Here is a 24,029-nt window from a genome sequence, read left to right on the forward strand (position 1 = left end):
ATTGTGTTTAAAAATACAATGTAATTTGTTTGTGTTTATTTTAGTGTTCAGTCAGGGGGACAAAGGGACTTCCTGGTACATCATCTGGAGAGGCTCTGTTAATGTCATCACACACGGCAAGGTAGAGCCATTTAACTTCAGCTGAGTGACCTTTAGAAGTCATTGAGTTTAAATATAGATACTTACATTGTTTGAAGGAAATTCATACTGTTCCTCTTAAGGAAGGATGATCTTGTGTATGTGCGTCACACAGGGCTTGGTGACCACGCTCCACGAGGGAGACGACTTTGGGCAGTTGGCCTTGGTGAACGACGCTCCTCGTTCTGCCACAATCATCCTAAGAGAGGACAACTGCCACTTCCTGCGGGTGGACAAGCAGGATTTTATACGTATCCTTAAGGTAGGTTTTGTGTGCATAGCCTAGCATCTGCAAGTGTGGATGTGTATCTATGGTAGTCTATAACCTGAATTTAACTGCAGGATGTCGAGGCCAACACCGTCCGCCTGGAGGAACATGGTAAAGTCGTTCTGGTCCTTGAGAAGAGCTCGGCGCAGGAGTCCACCTATCAGGGAGGATCAGCAAGCAGCAACAAGTAAATGATTCTTGTCAATTTTTGTACTAAATTACACATCTCTAAAGTGTGTAATTTCTGCTCCACTGCATTTTTTTTTTTTTTTTTTTTTTTGTTAAAAAGTATTTTAGCATTAAAAAATTACACTAAGAATTAAAAATGAAGTATATAAACAGTATGCTACCGTTCAAAACTTTTTAAATGTTTTTGAACATTAAGAAGTCTCACCAAGGTTGCATTTATTTGATCAAAAAAAGAGTAAAATCAATCATATTGTAAAATATTAAAATTTAATTTATTCCTGTGATGACAAACCTGAATTTTCAGCATTATTACTCTTCAGTATCACATGATCCTTTGAAATCTTTCTAAAATGCTTATATGGGGCTCAAGTAAAATTTTGTATTATTATTATCAATGTTGAAAACAGTTGTGCTGCTTAATATTTTATTTTCAGGATTTTTTTATGAATAGAACGTTCAAAAGAACAGCATTTATTTGAAATATAAATCTTTTGTAACATTATAAATGTCTTTACTGTCACTTTTGATCAATTTAATGCATGCTTGCTGACTAAAAGTACTAACTTAAACTTAAGTAGTAAGTACTAACTTAACTTTAAAAAAGTAGTGCAAGACTGCGTGTCCATATTTTACCCCAAGCCAGAGGCCATTTTAACGTAAAAAATAACATTTCAGCTCACGCAGATGATTTAATAAAAACAATTACTTACTAATTTGAACTGCGTTCATTTAATTTATGAGAATATCTCCTGTGCACAGCATTAAGCCCATTTTAGAATGCATGTGAGTTAATTAAATCAGGCAATTAGAATGCATCTTCATAAACCATTTATATAAAATCATCTAGTGAAACAAGCCCTGAATAATAAATATCCAGAATAGGTAAAGCTGTTCACATTTAAAAACGTCTGCAGTGAAAGTGCAACCACTGTAGGTGATTCATGCGAGTACTTCACCCGCAGAAGTGCTATTGTACAATGAAATGCAAGCTAAATCATTAGTCATCACTCTTATTTGATTTCAAGTGCATTAAACTAATTATGAATGATGGAAATGGAGGACACCTAATTATCGATATGAATTATCCACCTCTCACAGGTACACAGTAATGTCAGGAACGCCAGAGAAGATCCTGGAACACATGCTGGAGACGATTAAACTGGAAACCAATGGCACTGATTTTATAGGTATGGCAGATCCATGGTTTGGAACGTGTGTAACATTTAAGCTAAATAAAACTTAATAAAAATACTTTAGAAATCTAGTATTTGTTTGTTTGAGTTATGTACCACAAGGGTATTGCAGAAGAACGGACTGAGGGAGTGACCAACACATTCCTGCTCATTTGGTGTTTACACATCCATTTAAAACCAGCAGTCAGATGATTCAGATTGTTCTGGGTTTCTCCACACAGCACTGTGAAGAAAACAAGTCCTTGTTAATGAGGTTTACGAGTCTGTTTTGTGCTTCTACAGATCCCAGTGTGAGTGATTTCCTCCTAACGCATCCAGTCTTCATGCCCTACAGTCAGCTGTGTGCGGCTCTCCAGCATCAATATCCTGCCACTTCATATTGATATTTCTGTGTTGTTATTTTTTGTTATTTATTCATTTTTTAGTCTAAATCTTTATTTTGAGCCAGAGAGCTTACAGCTGTAATTTACACAATATCAATCCTTAACCTGCATTTCCACCTACCAAGCGGAGCCATCGGAAGGCTCGGACCTGGAGAAGTCAGCATATGCTCTCAACACCAAGCAAAAGGTTGTGAAACTAGTGGGTCATTGGGTGGCGCTCTATGGTCGCCTACTGAGGGACAATCCTGTGGCCTTTGAATTCCTAGAGGTAAAAATAGGTTAAATACTGTAGTACAATTTTTCATGTTTTTTACGTTTCACAAGATTTAATAGCATGGTTCTTCATTAAATCAAAACTGATCATTTTATTGCCATCTTAAAGGGATAGTTCACCCAAAAATGAATATTGTGTCATCATTTACTCACCCTCAAGTAGATCCAAACGTGTATGAGTTTCTTTGTTCTGCTGAACACAAAGGAAGATATTTGGAAGAATGTTTGTAACCAAACAGATCTCGCCCCTCATTGACTGCCATAGTATTTTTTTCCTAAAATGTGGATCTAATTAGATCCTGATGGATAAAATCAAGTGATATAAGTATTTAAATGAAATACCTCCATCTTTATGATTTATGATAGAAATTCAGGGAGGGGGTGATGGCTGACTCAAGACTTTCCAGCATGCTCAAAGAACAGCTGAGGGACAGAAGGAAGACCAAAATGTAAGTATAAGTAATACATTTGCCAACGTAGCCTACATTTGTACACCTGCACATACACAAAGTTCTGTCATGACACTCTAGATGTCACAGCCTGATAGACCTTAACTTAATCTGCTTGCAATCACATCATTCTCAATAGGGAACAGCTGTTTGGTTCCTGCTGTATCAGTAGCCAATGAGCTTGCTGCTCAACATTCAAATACTTGGTTAGCATTTGCTGTAGCAGTTGCAGCGGGCTTTCAGAAACCCTCCACCTTCCCCAGCTCCACCTGTATACATCTGCTGCGGGTAATTCATGTACGCTATATTGTACAGCATCAGCACAGCAGCGTGTCGTGTATGTATTTACAGTAGTAAATCCCGTACTTGTTCAGCAGCAGCAGCGTAGCCGATCTATTCCGCCAAGAACAAACATATCAGCATTACCATATCCATGCCAAACACTCTGAGAGTTGTCATGACAGAAATTCATTGTCAAACTGACCGCAATCAGGTGTCTCACATTATGATTTGACCTCTGACAGATGAATATAGCTCAGCTGTGCTTCAAAGTCAAGTAATTCTTCAAAGTTACTTTTCAAGTGTTTGCTTAGTTACTGCACTTCACACTTTGAAGCATCTTTCAGAGCTGATATTATGATATAATCAGATTTGACGTCATAAAGTAAATGCCATAATGTATCTTTATTTGACCTGCTTTTATAAAGTCCACACCTTTACTCTTGAGTCTTCTCTGTCATCAAACCTCTTTACTTAATCCTACATTTAAAGTTACTCCCTATTATACTTCTTACAGAACCGAGAATGGATGTCACACTCTGACGAAGGTAAGAGGCACTTGTTTCTTAGTCTAATGGGAAACTTGCAACGATAAGAGACCAACCAATAAATCCTACTTACTTTATGACACAGCATGATAAACAGACTCCCCGGTGGAAAAGTCAACATCTCTGTGGCCAGAGGTCTTTAGACAAATTCAGAGAACAAAACAAAAGTAAATCCCTTTCTGACAGAGCATTGAATTGTACACTAAAAGTAGGTCAGCAGTATCCTAGGTCACATAAAACCCAGCCATCCATTATAAAGTTTGCAGTGTATTTGGGAACAGGTGTTTAAATAACAATTACATATATGCTCGACAATACATATAGTGTAACAGTGGTTCCTGCACCGCTTTTCCCTGCTGCTTAAACTTCAAGAAAACAGCATTTAGAAAAATAAAATCACATATTAACTTAGTTGTGAATGTGAGTTTGCAATGTTATGCAAAGGAAAGCCCATGCTCTTCAAAATAATGGCTAGAAATGGTTTTCTATTTGAGTTGTCAAATAGAAATGCATAAGTAGGGTGACCAGACGTCCCGTTTTTCCCAGGACAGTCCCGTATTTCAGCTCTATTTTTAGTGTCCCGACTTATTAAGAAAAAAATAATGTTTTGTCCCGTATTTCATCTTTCAACTGGGTGATGGAGTTCTGTCACACAAGAACAGCCTAATCAATTCGTCATAGAACAAAGTTACCATTCAATCACAATTCGTTATCGATTAGTGAAGGCGGGATAGGCGGAATCACGCTGAATAACACAGACCAGAAGCCTCTCTCTCACGCACTCTCTCTCTCTCTCTCTTTCGCGCGATCAGTTCTCCTCGCGCCTGAATGGTCAATGCACACATAGTTTTTCAAAATGTCCATCGTGTGGAGTATCTCACGTAAATACAGTCGGTTAAGTGGACGTAAACAGGTGGGTAAAAACAGGAAATGTGTCAGTAGCCTATATTACATCCATGGATTCGGTCTTAAAGGGACAGTAGCCTAATTAAATATTTGTCAGTATATTCAAATGTGAAAAAACAAGTTTAATCTCTGTCGTATTTGTTGTATTGTTTGTAACTTGTTTGTAAATTTCTTTTTATATAACAATATATAACAAATATTTATATCTACACTGCCCTCCAAAAGTTTGGAAACGCCCTAGAAAAGTGGGGTTGAATCCTTTTTAATTTGTGATAATTTTGCACTGGTAAGGGACAACACAAATTATAAAAACACATTTTATAACATAAACAGTTTATACATAGAAAAAAACTTATATTTTTGATTCATCAAAATATCCAGCATTAGCAGCTATCTGACCTAAACTGGGTTCTAATTATTTCATTGTATTCTAAACTTAATTGGCAATCAATTGTTGAAGCTATTAAGGTGTGCTGACCCAAAAATCTTTTACAAACCTTGGCCAAGTTTAAACCAGTAACCAGGCATCACAGCTGGCAAAGGGGCATGTCTGACTTTGACATGTATATACTGCCATTATTATGTAATGAAATGAAATGAACACATGAAAATTATTATTGCTGGATAATGTCAAGTTACTGTAATGTATTTGCACCAAAAAATTATAAGGATTTATGCTGATATCGTCCAAAACCAGACTTTTCCAGGGGTGTTTTCAAACTCTTGGAGGGCAGTGTATATTATATATATATATATTATATAATATAGTGAAATAAAATTTCTTATATCATGGTCACATTGCGCACTCGTCCCGTATTCCACCATGAGAAATCTGGTCACCCTATGCATAAGCAAACATTCAAAGCAACATTCAGACTCACAAACCAATGACTCTCATGAGCTGGTTCAGGTTCCCGAATGAATGAGCATTTTGACAAATCCTTCACTGAATTGATTCACCATGAAAAAAACTTATGAACAGAAGCAAATTTTGTATCATTATACTGACTTATTGTCCATATGACAACATGTCATTAAAGGTGCCCCAGAATGAAAAATTGAATTTATCTTTGCATAGTTGAATAGCAAGAGTTTAGTACATGGAAATGACGTACAGTGAGTCTCAAACACCATTGTTTCCTCCTTCTTATATAAATCTCATTTGTTTAAAAGACCTCAGAAGAACAGGCGAATCTCAACATAACACCGACTGTTGCGTAACAGTAGGGATCATTAATATGTATGACCCCAATATTTGCATATGCCAGCCCATGTTCAAGGCATTAGACAAGCCAGTATTAATGTCTGGATGTGCACAGCCGAATCATCAGACTAGGTAAGCAAGCAAGAACAATAGCGAAAAATGGCAGATGGAGCAATAATAACTGACATGATCCATGATATCATGATATTTTTAGTGATATTTGTAAATTGTCTTTCTAAATGTTTCGTTAGCATGTTGCTAATGTACTGTTAAATGTGGTTTAAGTTACCATAGTTTCTTACTGTATTCACGGAGACAAGACTGTCGTTATTTTCATTTTTTAATCACTTGCAGTCTGTATAATTCATAAACACAACTTCATTCTTTATAAATCTCTCCAACAGTGTGTAATGTTAGCTTTAGCCACGGAGCAACATCAAACTCATTCAGAATCAAATGTAAACATCCAAATAAATACCATACTTATGCGATTAGACATGTTGCATGACGAACACTTTGTAAAGATCCATTTTGAGGGTTATAATAGCTTAAAAATGAATATTCTTTTATATAACTGAAAACACTGTTGCAGTTCTTTGAACTAATCTCTTGAGTGAATGATTCAATAATTCACTTACTTTTTTGTTGCTGAATGACTCATTATTTTTGTTTCATCATTAAGACTCACTTGTTATTGTGTTTATATATAGTGTGTGTAAAACAATTCCGTAAGAAACACTGTAATGTAGTAGTTATAGTTACTTATATCACAGTAATGTAAAAAATACTGGTAGTAACTTTTTTTAGCAAACAAATGGTTTTAAAATGCCATATTGACCATCCTTCACTGATACCTGATCTTGCCTCTGATTCCTCTTTTGGAATAAGAAGCACACAGAAAATCCATCATACCCGAGATCACCAATGCTGTCCATTTGTTTCAGACTCATAGTCTTTCTATACATGTTGAAAACTGCCTTTTGAAGCCCTGCAAGCTCTAATATCCAATATGGTCATCTGTTTGTTTCAGCTGAACCAAAAGTTTGATTGGTTTTCTGCTTATGAAGAGCCAGTGGGAAAATTACGGTCGATTAAAGCTCAAGATAAAGGTTTGTGTTTTTACTTCTGTGAGAGTACAAACCCATGGTACAAAATAATTAAACAAAGAGCAAATAAAACAAGGAAAATATCCATGTGAAATTGCTCAGATTAATCAAAATGGAATTTACCTAATGAAATGTGTTTATTTAAAAGAGTCCAACTGTTTGTTTGCAGTCTTGTATGAGATTTTTAAACCGGATCATAAGGCTGTCACTGTGATGCTGCCAGTCGATGCTTCAGTTAATGACATCTTGACTACATTAGTGGATCCTGAGAGAAACTATGTGCTGGTCAAGATGAATTCCTCAGGAGGTAAGCTATGAGATTCAGATGATTGGCTTCAGAGTTTCCTCTGACCGTGCCAGAACTGTTACAGTTTCAGATTGAAGTCAGTATTAGTTTTTGTCCTACCTAAGAGATCTGAATTTTCATCAAAGTTTCTTCTACTTTACTTCTTTCAGACAGAGTACAGCTCAAGCTGGAGTCCACGGCGGTCTCTGCCTCTTTAGGAGTCAACGAGAGGCTTTTCTTCTGCTCTGCCAGCCAAGTGGAACAACTGGTGAGAGATGCCAGCAGAATTATTGCTGTTTCATAGCATAAGATCCTCACTGGTAGGGTTTCCAGTCAGCTGTAAATATACATAAACTGCAATTATAATGAGTGGGGACTAAAACTTTTAAAGTCGGCATGAAACCCAATTTGCGATAGTCAAATAGTCAAACACACTGTTTTTGTATGTGTCCCTTTAAATGCAAATGAGCCGCTGCTCCCACCTACTTTCCAGAAGAGGGCGGAGCTTTAACAGTTCGCACTTCAGTTGCTCAACAACAACAAAGCTGGAGAATCTCACGCAGCCCAAATGATGATTGTCAGTAACTTTGAGCGTCGTAACTTTGCAGATGTTGTTTATGCTTAAACAGCAACATTACACACTAACTAAAGTTAAAAAAGTGAAATAATAATCAAGGACCCCTTCAATAAATACTAACTATTTAATAAATATTCCAAAAAAAAATAAGATTTCATGGTGACTTTAAGTTTAAAAAAGGACACAAAAGCACATAAAAATATTATACAAGTGATCCCATACTCTATACCATAATATAATGACTTCTAAAAATAATGTTCCATGAAATAATTTTGCCATAATAATGTAATGTCTTCAATGACAGGATGGTCAAATACTTTGGTACAGATTTAACAGTCTTATCTGGTGCGTGCGTGTGTGTGTTACCCCTGACAGACACCCGTGAGTGAGCAGCTGGGGCCAGAAAAGAGCACCATGGACACTCTGGAGCAGATGTGCTCCAAGGACATGGCCAGCCAGCACACCAGCTACGACTGGGAGCTCTTCATGGCCATGCATGAGGTAACAGCCAAACCAACACACAAATTTGTCACTGGCACATAAAACTATTTCATTACATTCTTGAATGGCAGTTACCAGATAAAGGAACAACAAAAATGACTTAATACTAAATTCTAGCCAGCTGCATTGCTAATCACAATTAGAGCATTACCTCAGTGTGTTCTTAGCATTTAAATAGAAATCATCTCTCAGGGACACAAACGTCACAGGATGTGATCAGTCATGTGCTCAGCGTATCTGTTTGAGGATCAAACATGTCAGGGAGAATGAGTCAGTGAAATATTTTACAGCCGAGCTGTCTGAATCACACGCCTGGCTTACACCTGCTGGGTAAACAAATATCTGACGTCTGCAATGTCGCCAGCTCACAAATACCTGTTTAAGTGCATATCAGATGAATGCAAGTAGGAAGTGGACACATGTCATTTCAATGACTATCTGTCCGACATTCAGAACAATCAAATACTTTACCTGAAACAAGTACAGAGCAGATAAAAGCAACTCTTGTAGAGATCTACTAATATAGTATATTCAAAGAACAAATAGATTATGGAGGATAATAAAGTTTACATTTATATTTATATTTTTTGTTAAAAATTAAAAGTGCCATTCAAAAGTTTGGGGTTGGTAAGTTTTTATTAACGTTTTTGAATGTTTTAAAGTATCTAATGCCCGTCAAGGCTGCATTTATTTGATCAAAAATACTGTAAAAACAATAACAAGTGTACGGAAGAGGATTAGGGCCAAGCAATAATAAAAATAAAACCATCTCGAGATTAAAGTTGTTCAATTTCGAGAAAAAGGTTGAGATAAAATGTTGAGAATAAAGTCTTTAAATTACGAGAAAAAAGTTGTTAGATTATGAGAACAAATTCGTAAAATTTTGAGAAAAATGTTGTTAAATTTCGAGAAAAAAAAGTCTAAATAAAATGTTGAGAGTAAAGTCATTAATTACGAGAAAAAAGTCGTTAAATTATGAGAACAAATTCGTAATTTAACAAATTTGTTCTCGTAATTTAAAAACTTTTTTTCTCATAATTTAATGACTTTATTCTCAACATTTTATCTCGACTTTTTTCTTGAAATTTAACGAGTTTTTTCTCGTAATTTAATGAGTTTATTCTTAACATTTTATCTCGACTTTTTTCTCTAAATTTAACGAGTTTTTTCTCTTAATTTAATGAGTTTATTCTCAACATTTTATCTCAACTTTTTTCTTGAAATTTAACAACTTTAATCTCGAGATGGTTTTATTTTTTTTATTATTGCTTGGCCCTAATCCTCTTCCGTACAAGTGTAATATTATTACACTTAATCTTTTTTTTATTTTAATGTTTTTTTTTTTTTTTTTAAATGTAATTTATTCCTGTGATGTCAGATCTGAATTTTCATCATCATTACTCCAGTCTTCAGTGTCACATGATCCTTTGGAAATCATTCTAATTTGCTGCTTTGCTGCTCAAGAAATATCTCTTACTATCATCAATGTTAAAAACAGTTGTACTGCTTAATATTTTTGTGGAAACCGTGATAAAAAAAAATTTCAGGATTTTTTGATGTATAGAAAAAACAGCATTTATTTGAAAAAATATTTGTTTTGCTGTACAACAGGTGGAGCTGGTCTACTATGTTTTCGGACGAGAAAAGTTCCCAGGAGCCACTACAGCTAACCTTGAGCGGTTTGTCCGTCGCTTCAACGAGATTCAGTACTGGGTGGTGACTGAGCTGTGTCTCTGTGAGGACCTGGTCAAGAGAGCCATACTCCTGAAGAAGTTCATCAAGATGGCTGTTGTGTGAGTACAATAGCAGATGTTAGCTGCCATACACACTAGTGGAGGATATTCCACATCTGTCAGTGGTTTAATGATTAATGCGATTACATTAGTCTTTCTTTACATACTATTGCATAATTTCAGCTTCACAACATCAATGTGGCTCATTGAATACACCTGAACCACTAAGGTTATATAATCTTTAAAAAAGCTTTGGGCGTTCACTTTGTGTTTTGCAGCTCTAGAGCACTTGTAGAAGAGAATGTACAAATGATCCCAATAAATGTTAGGAATACATGCTAAAAATGTTTAGTATACAGTATGCTGCTACACTGAACAAAAGTATAAACGCAACACTTCTGTTTTTGGCCCCATTTTTCATGAGCTGAACTCAAATATCTAAGACTTTTTCTATGTACACAAAAGGCCTATTTCTCTCAAATATTGTTCACAAAATCTGTCTAAATCTGTGTTAGTGAGCACTTCTCCTTTGCCATTGAGATAATCCATCCACCTCACAGGTGTGGCATATCAAGATGCTGATTAGACAGCATGATTATTGCACAGCTGTGCCTTAGGCTGGCCACAATAAAAGGCCACTCTAAAATGTGCAGTTTTACTCTACTGTACCGAAAACCAGTCAGTTTCTGGTGTGACCACCATTTGCGTCAAGCAGTGCAACACATCTCCTTCACATGGAGTTGATCAGGTTGTTGATTGCGGCCTGTGGAATGTTGGTCCACTCTTCTTCAATGGCTGTGTGAAGTTGCTGGATATTGGCAGGAACTGGAACACACTGTCGTATACGCTGATCCAGAGCATCCCAAACATGCTCAATGGGTGACATGTCCGGTGAGTATGCTGGCCATGCAAGAACTGGGATGTTTTCAGCTTCCAGGAATTGTGTACAGATCCTAGCAACATGGGGCCGTGCATTATCATGCTGCAACACGAGGTGATGGCTGTGGATGAATGGCACAACAATGGGCCTCAGGATCTCGTCACGGTATCTCTGTGCGTTCAAAATGCCATCAATGGGCCACTCGATCCACAACGTTGACATCAGCAAACCGCTAACCCACACAACGCCACTGTCTGCCATCTGCCCTGTACAGTGAAAACCTGGATTCAACCTTGAAGAGAACACCTCTCCAAAGTGCCAGACGCCATCAAATGTGAGCATTTGCCGCCTCAAGTCGGTTACGATGACAAACTGCAGTCAGGTCGAGACCCCGATGAGGACGACGAGCATGCAGATGAGCTTCCCTGAGACGGTTTCTGACAGTCTGTACAGAAATTCTTTGGTTTTGCAAACCAATTGTTGCAGCAGCTGTCCGGGTGGCTGGTCTCAGACGATCTTGGAGGTGAAGATGCTGGATGTGGAGGTCCTGGGCTGGTGTGGTTACACGTGGTCGGCGGTTGTGAGGCTGGTTGGATGTACTACCAAATTCTCTGAAACTCCTTTGGAGACGGCTTATGGTAGAGAAATGAACATTCAATTCACAGCTCTGGTGGACATTCCTGCAGTCAGCATGTCAACTGCACACTCCTTCAAAACTTGATACATCTGTGACATTGTGCTGTGTGAAAGAGTGGCCTTTTATTGTGGCCAGCCTAAGGCACAGCTGTGCAATAATCATGCTGTCTAATCAGCATCTTGATATGCCACACCTGTGAGGTGGATGGATTACCTCGTCAAAGGAGAAGTGCTCACTAACACAGATTTAGACAGATTTGTGAACAATATTTGAGAGAAATAGGCCTTTTGTGTACATAGAAAAAGTCTTAAATCTTTGAGTTCAGCTCATTAAAAATGGGGCCAAAAACAATAGTGTTGCATTTATACTTTTGTTCAGTGTATTTACAGCAAAAATGATGGGACAGATGAATCATTTATAATAAATACTGCAATATTACAAAATAATAATAATAAAAAAAAAAAGAATCATCCGTTTTGATTTTATGGTGACTTTACCTTAAGATGTCTGTATTATCAAAAATACCACCAATAATTTACAGTGAAATAAACACATTTGAGGGAGTATGAGCTCATGCGCATCTGATTTGATCTATTTCAGTTTAAAAGAGCAGAAGAACCTGAACTCATTTTTTGCAGTGATGTTCGGCCTCAGTAACAGTGCAGTACAGAGGCTCAATAAGACATGGGAGGTAAGGACAAGTATGTTCTCTTAAATCTATATAAATAAGCTTTTGTTTTATTTCGGTGTAAAATACCAGCATCAACATTTTTTGAGTTATCACCAACACATATCGAAAGACAAATCATTCAAAATTAATCTATATTATCGGCCAGCTCTTTATATAGTGTTGAATATGTAGGTCCAACTTTATCCACATCCATACAGTGTACTTACTTACATAGCAAATCTCAACTTGATTGTATCGTGTCAAAATGTAAACTATATTATCATTAAACATAATGATTTTCTGTAAAGCTCCTTTGTGAAAAGCTCTTTACAAATCAACTTGACTTGAAATATTGCTGTTTATTTCATCTTAATGAACAGAGACTTCCAAACAAAACCAAAAGGATCTACTGTGCGTATGAAAGACTGATGGTAAGAGCACATTTTTACATGCCGTTTACAAGGTTTTGTCAATATATGTCTATGTACAATTTGAAAGGTAATCATGTGTTGTAGGATCCATCTCGTAACCACAGGGCCTACAGGCTGACTGTAGCCAAACTCAGCCCTCCATACATTCCCTTCATGCCTCTGCTGCTCAAAGGTATTGAACCCCACTGACATTATTTACTCAATCTTACTGTATGCGATGACTATTTGTTGGATAGGAGTTTAATCAACTTAATCTATCCTTTCCCTGTATAGATATGACGTTTATTCATGAGGGAAACAAGAACTACACTGATAAACTGGTCAACTTTGAGAAAATGGTGAGTTTGTGGCGAGAGTATTGCTTTCAGTTGAATTGTTGCTTTAAATTTAAATTCTATACCTTAGAAAAAAGACATTTAATATGTGTTTTTACCTTAATTTTAGCGTATGATAGCCAGAACAGTGAAGATGGTTCGAGAATGTCGAAGCCAGCCTTACGGTACGGCTCCCTCTAGTGGTGTGGAACACATGAACAACACGCCACAGTTTTAGCTCTCTCAAGTCGCTCATTTTGTTTATACAAATAATTCTTATCAGAATTCTGCAACTAATAGATATTCTGTCATTTTTGTGCTTTTGCAGTGCCTTCATCTCCACAGAAAGGCTTGACCGAGAGAATGTTCTTGGATGCCCAAGCTATACGAATATCAACATGTATGTTGTTGTTGTTTTTATTTTTCCCTCAAAATGATTTCAAAAACAGAGCAGAATAAATAAGAATAGATCCTTAACAGTATCTCCTTTTAATCTCATATTTTGTAGATTCAGACCAGTCCTTGACCCTGCGCAATGCAACCAATGTAAGGCAGTACATCCAGAACCTCAAAGTGATCGACAATCAGAAGAAACTAACTCAGCTCTCCAGAGCCATAGAGCGCTGACACATCACAAAGACTGCCTTTTTTTACAGCCCGTCCTGCTCCATATTGGAGAAAAAATGACTGATGGAATCCATGATTACCCTATATGTGGTTAATTGGTGTAAATTCACACACTTTGTCAAGTCAGTGCTGCGTGGACTGTGATAAGCCGAGCATTGGCTGGGAATTTGCTGACATTTCCTTATGATGCCTTATCAGAAGCGTTCTGATCCGACTGCTGTGATTGTTCGGGCTGTATCTGACACACTACAGCATGAGCAAAGAATTTCACTTTAGTGCTGCTGGCATTAACTGTTATTTATATATATATATATATATATATATATATATATATATATATAGTATGACAATGTTGATTCTGAGTACAGTTCTGTATCTCTTCACCACATTCTTTCTAAACTAGCAACACTGGCTCGGGCTGTGTTGTAAATGCATAAAGAATTGTTTTAGGGACAAAACCCTGAAAAATGTCTCGGTAAATAGACATTTACATGCGGTAATTATGGTGCAAGTAGAATAATAGACTGAATCACTGAATCATAGAAAATTAATGCATTGATTTTTAATAAATCTATGGTCTGTCAGCATTTATTCCTTATGTAACAGTATTATGGCCTGTTTTGGATATTAACCTTTGAATTTCATTGCAAGCACTGGAGAACAACAATGTACAGATTATCACTAGCCGCTGTATATAAAAGCCAAATAACACCAAGCTAATCCATGACGAGTTTTGTAGACATTGTATATGAAAGTATGTATCTTATGCATTTTTTTTTTTCTAATGAAGTGTGTTTATTTTTTATAAATAAATTATTGAACATTTGTCGTGATATTTATTTCTCTTTTTGGGTTTAAAATACAATTAGTATCCAATATCAAAATTAAAACCATGCCAAATCTTCTGAAAATGAAAAACAATGCAATAAGAAGTTGTAAAAAACTGAAAGATTTATTTTAAAATGCAAATTGTAAATACAAATAATTACTTGAACATCCCTCCGATTCTCCCCAATATGGGGCGATGAAATACGTCAAATCAGTATCAGCTGAAAATTAAAATAATCTCCTCACCAAACATATTTACAACTCAAAAACACAAACGGGGGTTTGGGGCAGTTTTTAAAAATAGGAAAAAAAAAAAAAAAATGAAGACATACCCAGTGTTTCCTCCCACTTAAAATACAAAAAATCTCAAAGACTAAAATCTAACTTTTGGAGGAATAAATAATTTTTGAAAATGTACAAAAGAGATTGAAAAAACAATACTAAAGGATTCAAGTGGTGTTTATGTGTCAGTTTTTGGTTGTGTATCAATTCAATAACAACCGTATTTGTTTAATAAAACCTGCATATACAATAAACGATGTTTAAATTTGACAAAAGACTGTGTGGTCGATTACTGAACTGAAATGTTCATATTTTACTATTAAAATCTGCTTTTTTTTTATCTTAGTGGCAATTGAGTCATGTTTCTGTATTTTCAGACTATAGCATTATACCATTTTTTTTAAATTATCTAAAAATCTGGGCTAATTTCAACCCTCAAACTGGGTGTTGTCTTCAAAAAAAATCCTTATTTCTGAGAACTTTACTAAAATAAAGTATTAATATGCACATGACAAAACAAGTTGAAATGAACTTGAAAAAAACAAATACAACAATATTGCACTTCCATACAGATTTCCTACGCATCCCACAGTTCCAGCTGCTTTCCCTTTCTAGGTGGCTCGCCGAAACAGGAGATTCACGATGGGCGACTGCAGTTACTTCCTGTCCAATTCGGCCACTTCAGCACCATGATGTACGGAGGCATTTCTACACCGACTGTGGCACTCCACAAAAACCTAATTTCCTCACATCCATATGCGAACACAAAGACACGAAACAGACAAAACAAAAAGTATACAGGTGTATTTCAACATTCAGTCCCTGGATGAGGCCTGCTGCCTTGGAAGAGGTTTGCTTTCAGTCCGCAAGTCAACAAACGGGCTTTGCGGAAATCTCCGTTCAAGTCCACAGTGGTTCTCTGTTCACCCACAGAAGTTCGGAGGGACGACCCTTCCGCTCTTTGGCCCAAGAGTCTGTTAGTGTAATGGCAAAGCACAGCTCTGCTTCAAGGCATTGGCGAGGTTTCACAGGCTCGGTGCGGATCCAGTTGTGTCCCAGATGACTTTTAAGACAACGTTGCCGCTCGCTACCACTAAGAGATAACAGGACAGAAACGGCTGACATTCAGTAGGGAAGAACGGTCGCCTTCCGCGATGGATCCTGACTATATTTACCGCGGAAATGCGTCACTCGATCACCATCACCTGAGAGTGAAACCAACTTGGCTTGTTTTCTTTGGAAGATACAGAGGTGACTGAGCTGAAAACATCGCATTCGAAGTGAAAACCCTTTCCAATAGAAATCACATGACAAAACATAAAAACATTTAAATGTCTTCATAAAAAACAAAAGAGAAAAAAGACAGCAGGTAAATGGAGATGAGGGTCCATGGTGAGGTATCCAACTACCTCATTCTCACTTTCAAAACACAATAAATGAACAAAAACTGTATCAGTATCTTTGGTTGGTAGTGAAATACTGCATAAACCTTTTTTTTTTTTTTTTTTTGGTTTAAACGTGCGTTTAGTGAAATAACACGCTAAAAATGTAAAATGCTACACTGTGGATTAAGTGAAACTGTAAAAAAATTGAAACGATACTCTTAATGTTAGTGCAGATTGTGTCTGTCTTTTCTCTTTTAGCAGGCTGCCAGGCAAGGCAAGTGAACCTGAGCTTTGGTTAAGATCAACTCAAACTGTTTGTGAGTGGTAGGCTAGTGATGGTTAAAAAAAAAAAAAATAGAAACCCACATCAAGGAAAATCAATAAGATAAAATAAACTGTCAACATTCATTTGGCTTTAAGTCCTCAGGGTCTCGTCATCTAGTGCAGTACAGTGAAGATCCAGTGATCTTTCCTCCACATTCCTCTACTGCAGTCTAGTCTTTGTCTTTGTTAAACAGCAAGTAACCTTCTCTTTGGATGAGCTCTGGTTAAGAACATTCTTTGGGACGTGTTCTCTGAATGCTCTTGTGTAGTTTAGGCCTCGGATGCAGCCTGAGGTTTGAGCTGGGCTTTTTCCATGGCGGTGCCGTATGGAGTTCTCTTGAAGAAGCCGAGCTACAGGAATCAAGAACAGGGAAAAAAATCATTTACAATTGGTTACATTATAATCCTATTGTGAAGAATAAGAAATAATTTACAATTTTACTTGCTAGCTCAACAAAGAAGTTGCGGTATTTTAGTGGCATTGACATACTATTGTAGTTTTAATATTTTGAATCAGTTTTCATTTTTATATTTTTTCTTATATACATGTCATTTTGTTTTGTATTTTTGACATTTTTAATAGTTTTTTTTGTTTTTAAATGTCTATATACACTTTATAAATTTTTATTTTAGTTATTTTAGTACATGAAGTTAAACTACATGAAAATGAAAAATGAAATAAATAAAATAAAATAAAATGTGTTTCTTATATTTTGTTTGATTTCAGTTAATGTTTACTTTTTTTTTTTTCTTTCATGGTTTTAGCTTATTATTTAGTTGTTTTGAAATTTTAAAAATCCCTACTTCATCGGAATGGTATGAATCTCAATGACTTCTGCGGCAGTCGCAAAAAAAAAAATTCAAAAAAGCTAAATGGGCGTAAAAAAATTTTTTTTTTAAATAATCACACTTGTATTGTACCTCCATAGGAAATGAATGTGAAATAGGCAAAAATAGAGAATTTTTTTGTGTGTGCAATCTACAAATCAGCCACGATGCAGTAAAAAAGTGCACAACAATGAAGGGATGACACTCTAAACTAAACACACACACTATAATACACACAAATGAACTGGTTTGGCTGTAGCAATATGGCAAAATTAAGCCAGAAGGTTCAAATAAGAGGTTTAAATCAGGTTGATATAGCTCTGATAAAGCATTCCTGTTCATTTTTGTTACATTTTTGTTGAATTTTAATGTTATGTGTAACAAAATGTCTTTCTCTGTGTTCAGGTAAAGTAAAATGAATGCAAAAATTGACACTTCAAATCAACATGTGTTTCTTTTTTACTTCCACCAGATGGCACTAATCTGCCTTCAAAAATTGGATTTTAAAGGGATTGTCTATTATTTTAACATGAAATACAGCTTTAATTGAAAAGTAATTTAAAAAAAAAAATGAAAAAGAAAATGTGTATTATTTAAATGGGAAAAAATTGGTGAATTATTTCATAAATACTAATTAGTACCATTAAATTTTGTCAAAATACAAAATAAAAAAAGACAACACAAGGGGGCCCCCAAAATGAACAATACCAGAGGGTTAGTCAACTCGACTGTGAAGAATAAGAACTGGTTCATGATTAGTTACAAGATGGTCTGACTAAAATGATTTGGGTTATGATTAGTTACAAGTTTTTTCTTAATGTAAAGGACAATATTTCGTTCACAATTAGCTTGCCTGACTACAAAGATTAAGCATGTGTTCATGAATGTCCAATAGTCTGGCAACAATGGATACAAATTAGTTTACAGTAAGTGACAAGCTACATTTAGGATGAAGGATAAGATTTAGTTAGTAGAAATTAGTTACAAGTTAATCAATTTATAAAAGGTACTTGTTCATTTATGATTAGTTATAGGTTTTAAAATTACTTTACTATTGGTTGCAATAGCCAACTAGAACTAGAAATCAAAATGGCAGACACTGACCTTGTAGAGGACGTAGATCAGCAGTGCGAGCAGAAGAAGGCCGGCCAGAATAGCCAGAATGATGATCCAGAGAGGAACAGCATATGTACTGTCTGGCTTATTCCAGACCACAGGAGTGACCAGCTACAGTTAACAGAGAAAAGATGACGATCACTGGATGATTTTAAATAAGAACTATATACATTATGTCTCGTGATGAACATGACTTGGATCAGATGAGAAGGATATTATGACGTTTACCTTTTTAGCACCGCTAGGAGTCACCTTGGGCAAAATGGCGTATGGCATCTTTTCCACTTTGTAACTAGCAAGGCACTCCAGTATAAAGCTTTTATAAGGATTCTGCAAATAAAGCACAAAAACTACATTTGTAACCTCAATATGGGAAAGAAACTTAGCAAAAAAAGAAAATCTAGGTTTTACAGAAAATAAATATACATTAATGATAATAATAATGTTTTATTTTGTACATTGTATAACTAATTTTGTAACGTTTACTATATTTTTTTTTTTAGATTTAAATTTTTAATTTATAGCTTTTAAAAACACACAAAAACATTTGTAACCAATATAGGAAAGATTATTATTTAAAAAAATAATAATAATTTTAAAGCCTAGGTTTTATAGAAAATAAATCTACATTTTGGATAATATTAGTAATTTCAATTATGTTTTGAAATATATAGAATAATGAGAATAAGGATAATGATGATTAAATTGTTATTATTATTATTAATAATAATAATAATAATAATAATAATAATAATAAATGTTTTATTTTGTATAACTATAATTTTGTATTTTTTTACTGTTATATATATATATATATATATATATATATATATAAAATAAACCTAATTCAAATAATATATATATATATATATATACTGGCTGTACACTAATTTGAATGTACCTAGTGTTTCTCAACTGAATTTAATTTATGTAACAATCCTACTTGCATCCAGATGGGGGCGGTATTGCTTTACTGAATCCCAGTGTTTCAGTCTGGCTTTAGTTCTCTCAAAACCCCTCTGACATTCCAATCCGCTGAGCTCTCAGGATTTCTCCTAATGTATTTTCAATGCACTAACTTATAAGCTTTGTATTGGCTAAAACTGCAGAGAGCATGTAAGGCGTCTCTCAAAAGAGCTCCTGTTTGGAGATATCATCTGACTCTCTTTAATATACATGAACAGACACTCGCACACTGTTTTAGCTCACTTAGTAGTGACCACTCCAGGAAGCAGTCGCACTTTACATTAAATACTCAGCATAATCAATTTAATCATTATAATCATGGTACAGACTTTGAAAGGTAAGCAAGCTCTTATTTGGGTCACAGTATGAAAGCGTGTAAATGCTTTTATTGCAGTATTAGTAATACTCCAGAGAGACGACAGCTTTGGACTGCTTGCACCAAGGTTTTTCGCTCACCTCCATAAATGTTTCGGCCCAGATTCGTGAGCGAACATGCAGTATGGCACTCGTCCCTCGCTCCAACAGGCCAACGTTACATGTTAGAGTCCAGCAATCCACACTGGAGCAAGACTAGCACATCAGAAAAACACAAAAGTTAATAATAATCAGTTTATGGAAGTTTACCGAACTATTTCATCACAGTGCATTAAAGCTCCTGTCATAACTCATTACAAACCCTTCATAACAGCACTTATTCAAATAAACAAAATGACACTGAAATGTAATGACGCAATAAAAGACGTGCCCTTTAAACAAACACAGATCATGTGAATTCAATTTAAAAGGCAGAAATAAAATCACCATAAAAGCATGCCTGCCTGTCATTCGAGAAACAAGCAATAATTAAAAACCCAACAATAATTATGAATGTGAGGAACTGGATGGAGAGATGGGACCATGAGACAGACATTAACATCACGAGCCAACGGCAGTGACAAAGGACCTAATGTTAGAGTCTTGTGCATCGACTGCTTTAAATTAGGTAGAGTCACAGGACTGTAAAATCCTGCCTACAGTTGCCTAAAGTCAAATTCCGACCCAGAGACGCAACAACATTCAGCTCCCTGGTTTTTACAAGATGTACATTACCACATTCGTCATCAGATCCCAGTGACCTTAAATTCGTTTCATTAGGAGGGTGAAAAAAATGATCACAGAGTATACACATTTTACTATAATTGTACATGGACCGCCCCAATTTTCCATGGGGCACCCCAGCTCTTGTACTGCATATATTTAAATATATTATAGTTATCCATTTTTTAATACAAATTAAAACGTTTTATTATTTATTTATTTATTCATTTATTACTATTATTACTATTATTACTATTATTATTAAATTATATATATATATATATATATATTATATATATATATATATATATATATATATATATATATATATATATATATATATATATATATTAATAAAAAATATAATATTATTATTAATATTATTATTATTATATAATAGTATTATATAATATTAATATTATTATTATTATTTATAAAATATATATATATTTTTATAAAAAGTATTAAAACGTTTTAATTTTTATAAAATATATATATATATATATTAATTTGTACAAATGTTTAAGAAAAATAAACTTAATTTAAAAAAAATTATATACAGATTTTTTTTTTAATTAAGTTTAAGTATAGTATATATTTATGTAAATACCTCAAGTACATATATTCACATATTTTGTATATTTTAATCATTATGTAGATTAATTATTTAAATTAACGGTTAAAACAAGAAAAACTAATAAGAAAAATTTATATTATATTATATTATAATTTTCATTTTTGGGTGAGCTAACCCTTTAATATTGAAAATTACTGATTTTTCTAATTAAAAATTAAAAAATTAATTTCTAATTTAAAAAAAATTGACCATTTTACCCAAAATATGTGTGGTTTATGTATTTTATTATTATTATTATTATTATTTACATTAGGTAACACTTTACAATAAGGTTCCATTAATTAACATTAGTTAATACATTAACTAAAAATAACAAACAATAAGCAAATCATTTGTTACAGTATTATTTATTAATCTTTGTTAACGTTAGTTAATTAAAGTATAACTGTTCATTGTTAGTTCATGTTTGCTCAGGTCCATTAAATAAAATAAACAGATAAAACTTTTAATTTTAATAATGTATTAGCAAATGCTGAAATTAACATTACGTACGATTAATAAATGCTTTTTTCATTGATTAGTTCATGTTAACAAATGAAGCCTTATTGTAAAAGTGTTACCGTCCATTAACACCTCACCCTAGTCGAGATGCGAAACCTAGGCTGGAACTTTTGAGTCCTGTAACACATCTCCATTGTTCACTAACAGAACATGTCAACAGAGACCTGCTCTCCCTCAACAAAATGAGCACAAGTGAACAGGCCAAGAAATAAATAGCCCTCTAGGACCACGTCATCAAGCAAGAGACGATAAATGTGGCCGATTGAGCGCAACAGGCCACAAAGCCCTCTTTCATTTGGTCAGGTACAGCTACCTGCAGCTGGAATACACAATCAGCTTCTGTCTGAGAGAGGTGGTAGCTGGAGCGGTTAATGGCGCAAAGAAAAAGGGGAAATTAGAGGGTAGAGCGAGGACATTTCGGCAGACCCATCACTCTGGAGAGTAATGAGGTCATTAATGTTCTATCACATGGTCACGCACATACGCGAGCACACAAACACGCACACATGCACCTAGACCGACCAAGCAAAACATCTTTAATGGCAGCCAATCAGTCAGAGTAGATCTTTGACCCTGTATGACTTGACCTTCTGAGTTACTACACTAGTGAACGGAAGGTCTTGCTGTGTTCTCATGACCTCAGACGCCATATTGGATGTGTTTGTTCAACATTTGCATTTTACCCAATGTAAATGAGTCATGATAAGTCTTCTTGTTGACCAGGACTCAGTAGCTGTGTTCCAAAACCTAGTGTGCAGACTTCCTAGATAGTATTTTAGGCGTGTTTTGGATGAAAAGCTTATTCCAAGAGTTACAAATCAGTTTTGGCCGAAATCAAAAGGTAGAATCACATGTATCCTTCTTAATGAATGTGATCCAAATGTATACAATCAAATGGTGGTAAAAAATTTAGATAAATGATGATTTTAAATATATTTCATTCATACAGAGCTTTTAAAGGGACATAGTGATGGGGGAAAAAAAATTATATTTGGTCACACTTTAAATTAGGGTCCAATTCTCACTATTAACTGCAACTTTTTACTGCTTATTAATATTTAGGGTATGATTATGGGATGTAGAAATGGTCTTGCAGAACAAGGCATTAATATGTGCTTTATAAGTACTAATAAACAGCCAATATCCTAGTAATATGCATGTTAATAAGCAACTAGTTAATAGTGAGAACTGGACCCTAAACTAAGTGTTACCATATGCGGTATTTCAATGCTATTTTGAACTTTTGGGATCCTCCCAAGAAACTACGTTCATTCTCAAAAAACTTTGCATTCACTTGCAAAAGCACTGAAATACACGGAAGAGGATTAGGGCCAAGCAATAATAAAAAAATAAAACCATCTCGAGATTAAAGTTGTTAAATTTCGAGAAAAAAGTTGAGATAAAATGTTGAGAATAAAGTCATTAAGTTATGAGAATAAAGTCATTAAATTATGAGAAAAAAGTTGTTAAATTATGAGAACAAATTCGTAATTTAACGCATTTGTTCTCGTAATTTAACAACTTTTTTCTCATAATTTAAATTACTTTATTCTCAACATTTTATCTCGACTTTCTCGAAATTTAACATTTTTCTCATAATTTAACAAATTTGTTCTTGTAATTTAACAACTTTTTTCTCATAATTTAATGACTTTATTCTCAACATTTTTCCTCGACTTTTTTCTCGAAATTTAACACGTTTTTTCTCGTAATTTCACAAGTTTATTCTCAACATTTTATCTCGACTTTTTTCGCGAGTTTTTAATCTCAAGATGGTTTTATTTTTTTTATTATTGCTTGACCCTAATCCTCTTCCGTAGAAATACAGTTTTCCCTCCCACCTTTTATTATTTCCAGCACCAGTTTTGCATTTGCTAGCAAACATTTCTTGTGGGGACACAAAATCTTTGTGAGAAAATGCTAAAGTTTTGAAAGAGAATGCAAAACTTTGGCGAGCGAATACAAAAGCATTTAAATATAATTTTTCCTCCTACCTCATATTATTTCCACCACCACCAAAAAGGTTTCTGAGGGAAACACAAAAACTTTGCGAGAAAACGCAAAAGTTTTATGAGTGAACGCAAAAGCATTGAAACAAATCTCCTTTTTTCACTTTAGGGTCTCTGTGCATTTATTACTTAAAAGTACTGCTAAGTTCATTCTAATAAAAAAAAATGGATCATTTTACCCAATATGTGTGTGGGTTATCAGCCCAAATCAGCCAATAGACCAGTCTGACCAAGCTAGAAAACCAACTAAGACCAGCAAACCAGTTCATGCTGGTATAAGATGTCTTTTCAGCAAGGAAGTCAATAGTTTACTAACTCTATTGGAATCAATCTCCTTTTTTCACTTTAGGGTCTCCATACATTGATTACTTAAAAATACTGATAAAAAAAAGTTCATTCTAAATCAAAAATTAGAGCTGAAAAGACAGAACCAAGCTAGACTGAGTTTCCCAAAAGCATTGTGAGCCACCAATGTTCTCTACGA

At 34.9% G+C, this 24,029-nt stretch overlaps 2 protein-coding genes across 5 annotated transcripts in view; one reads left to right on the forward strand and one right to left on the reverse strand.

The window, feature by feature from the left end:
• Positions 1 to 16,240, forward strand: part of rapgef3 (Rap guanine nucleotide exchange factor (GEF) 3) — a 51,948-nt gene extending 35,708 nt beyond the window's left edge. For 3 of the 4 annotated variants that reach the window (XM_067371189.1, XM_067371188.1, XM_067371190.1), the window contains 20 exons: positions 45 to 121; positions 254 to 400; positions 481 to 593; positions 1,694 to 1,782; positions 2,071 to 2,149; positions 2,289 to 2,439; positions 2,811 to 2,893; positions 3,690 to 3,720; positions 6,861 to 6,939; positions 7,106 to 7,243; positions 7,393 to 7,490; positions 8,175 to 8,300; positions 9,912 to 10,093; positions 12,151 to 12,241; positions 12,601 to 12,651; positions 12,736 to 12,823; positions 12,925 to 12,989; positions 13,096 to 13,150; positions 13,294 to 13,365; positions 13,474 to 16,240. In XM_067371189.1, the coding sequence (XP_067227290.1) occupies positions 45 to 121; positions 254 to 400; positions 481 to 593; positions 1,694 to 1,782; positions 2,071 to 2,149; positions 2,289 to 2,439; positions 2,811 to 2,893; positions 3,690 to 3,720; positions 6,861 to 6,939; positions 7,106 to 7,243; positions 7,393 to 7,490; positions 8,175 to 8,300; positions 9,912 to 10,093; positions 12,151 to 12,241; positions 12,601 to 12,651; positions 12,736 to 12,823; positions 12,925 to 12,989; positions 13,096 to 13,150; positions 13,294 to 13,365; positions 13,474 to 13,592 (1,934 nt within the window). In that variant the 3' untranslated portion in view covers positions 13,593 to 16,240. Of the gene's footprint in view, positions 1 to 44; positions 122 to 253; positions 401 to 480; positions 594 to 1,693; positions 1,783 to 2,070; positions 2,150 to 2,288; positions 2,440 to 2,810; positions 2,894 to 3,689; positions 3,721 to 6,860; positions 6,940 to 7,105; positions 7,244 to 7,392; positions 7,491 to 8,174; positions 8,301 to 9,911; positions 10,094 to 12,150; positions 12,252 to 12,600; positions 12,652 to 12,735; positions 12,824 to 12,924; positions 12,990 to 13,095; positions 13,151 to 13,293; positions 13,366 to 13,473 lie in introns of those variants that run through there. The other variant, XR_010892854.1, reaches the window with a different exon arrangement.
• Positions 14,578 to 24,029, reverse strand: part of itga5 (integrin, alpha 5 (fibronectin receptor, alpha polypeptide)) — a 58,029-nt gene continuing 48,577 nt past the window's right edge. The window contains exons 27-30 of the mRNA XM_067371187.1: positions 19,778 to 19,891; positions 18,584 to 18,685; positions 18,344 to 18,466; positions 14,578 to 16,762 (exon numbers count right to left, since the gene is read on the reverse strand). Of these exons, the coding sequence (XP_067227288.1) occupies positions 16,682 to 16,762; positions 18,344 to 18,466; positions 18,584 to 18,685; positions 19,778 to 19,891 (420 nt within the window). The 3' untranslated portion in view covers positions 14,578 to 16,681. The remainder of the gene's footprint in view (positions 16,763 to 18,343; positions 18,467 to 18,583; positions 18,686 to 19,777; positions 19,892 to 24,029) is intronic.

Source organism: Chanodichthys erythropterus, chromosome 20 (assembly GCF_024489055.1).
Source record: "Chanodichthys erythropterus isolate Z2021 chromosome 20, ASM2448905v1, whole genome shotgun sequence".
Classification (NCBI taxonomy): Eukaryota; Metazoa; Chordata; class Actinopteri; order Cypriniformes; family Xenocyprididae; genus Chanodichthys; species Chanodichthys erythropterus.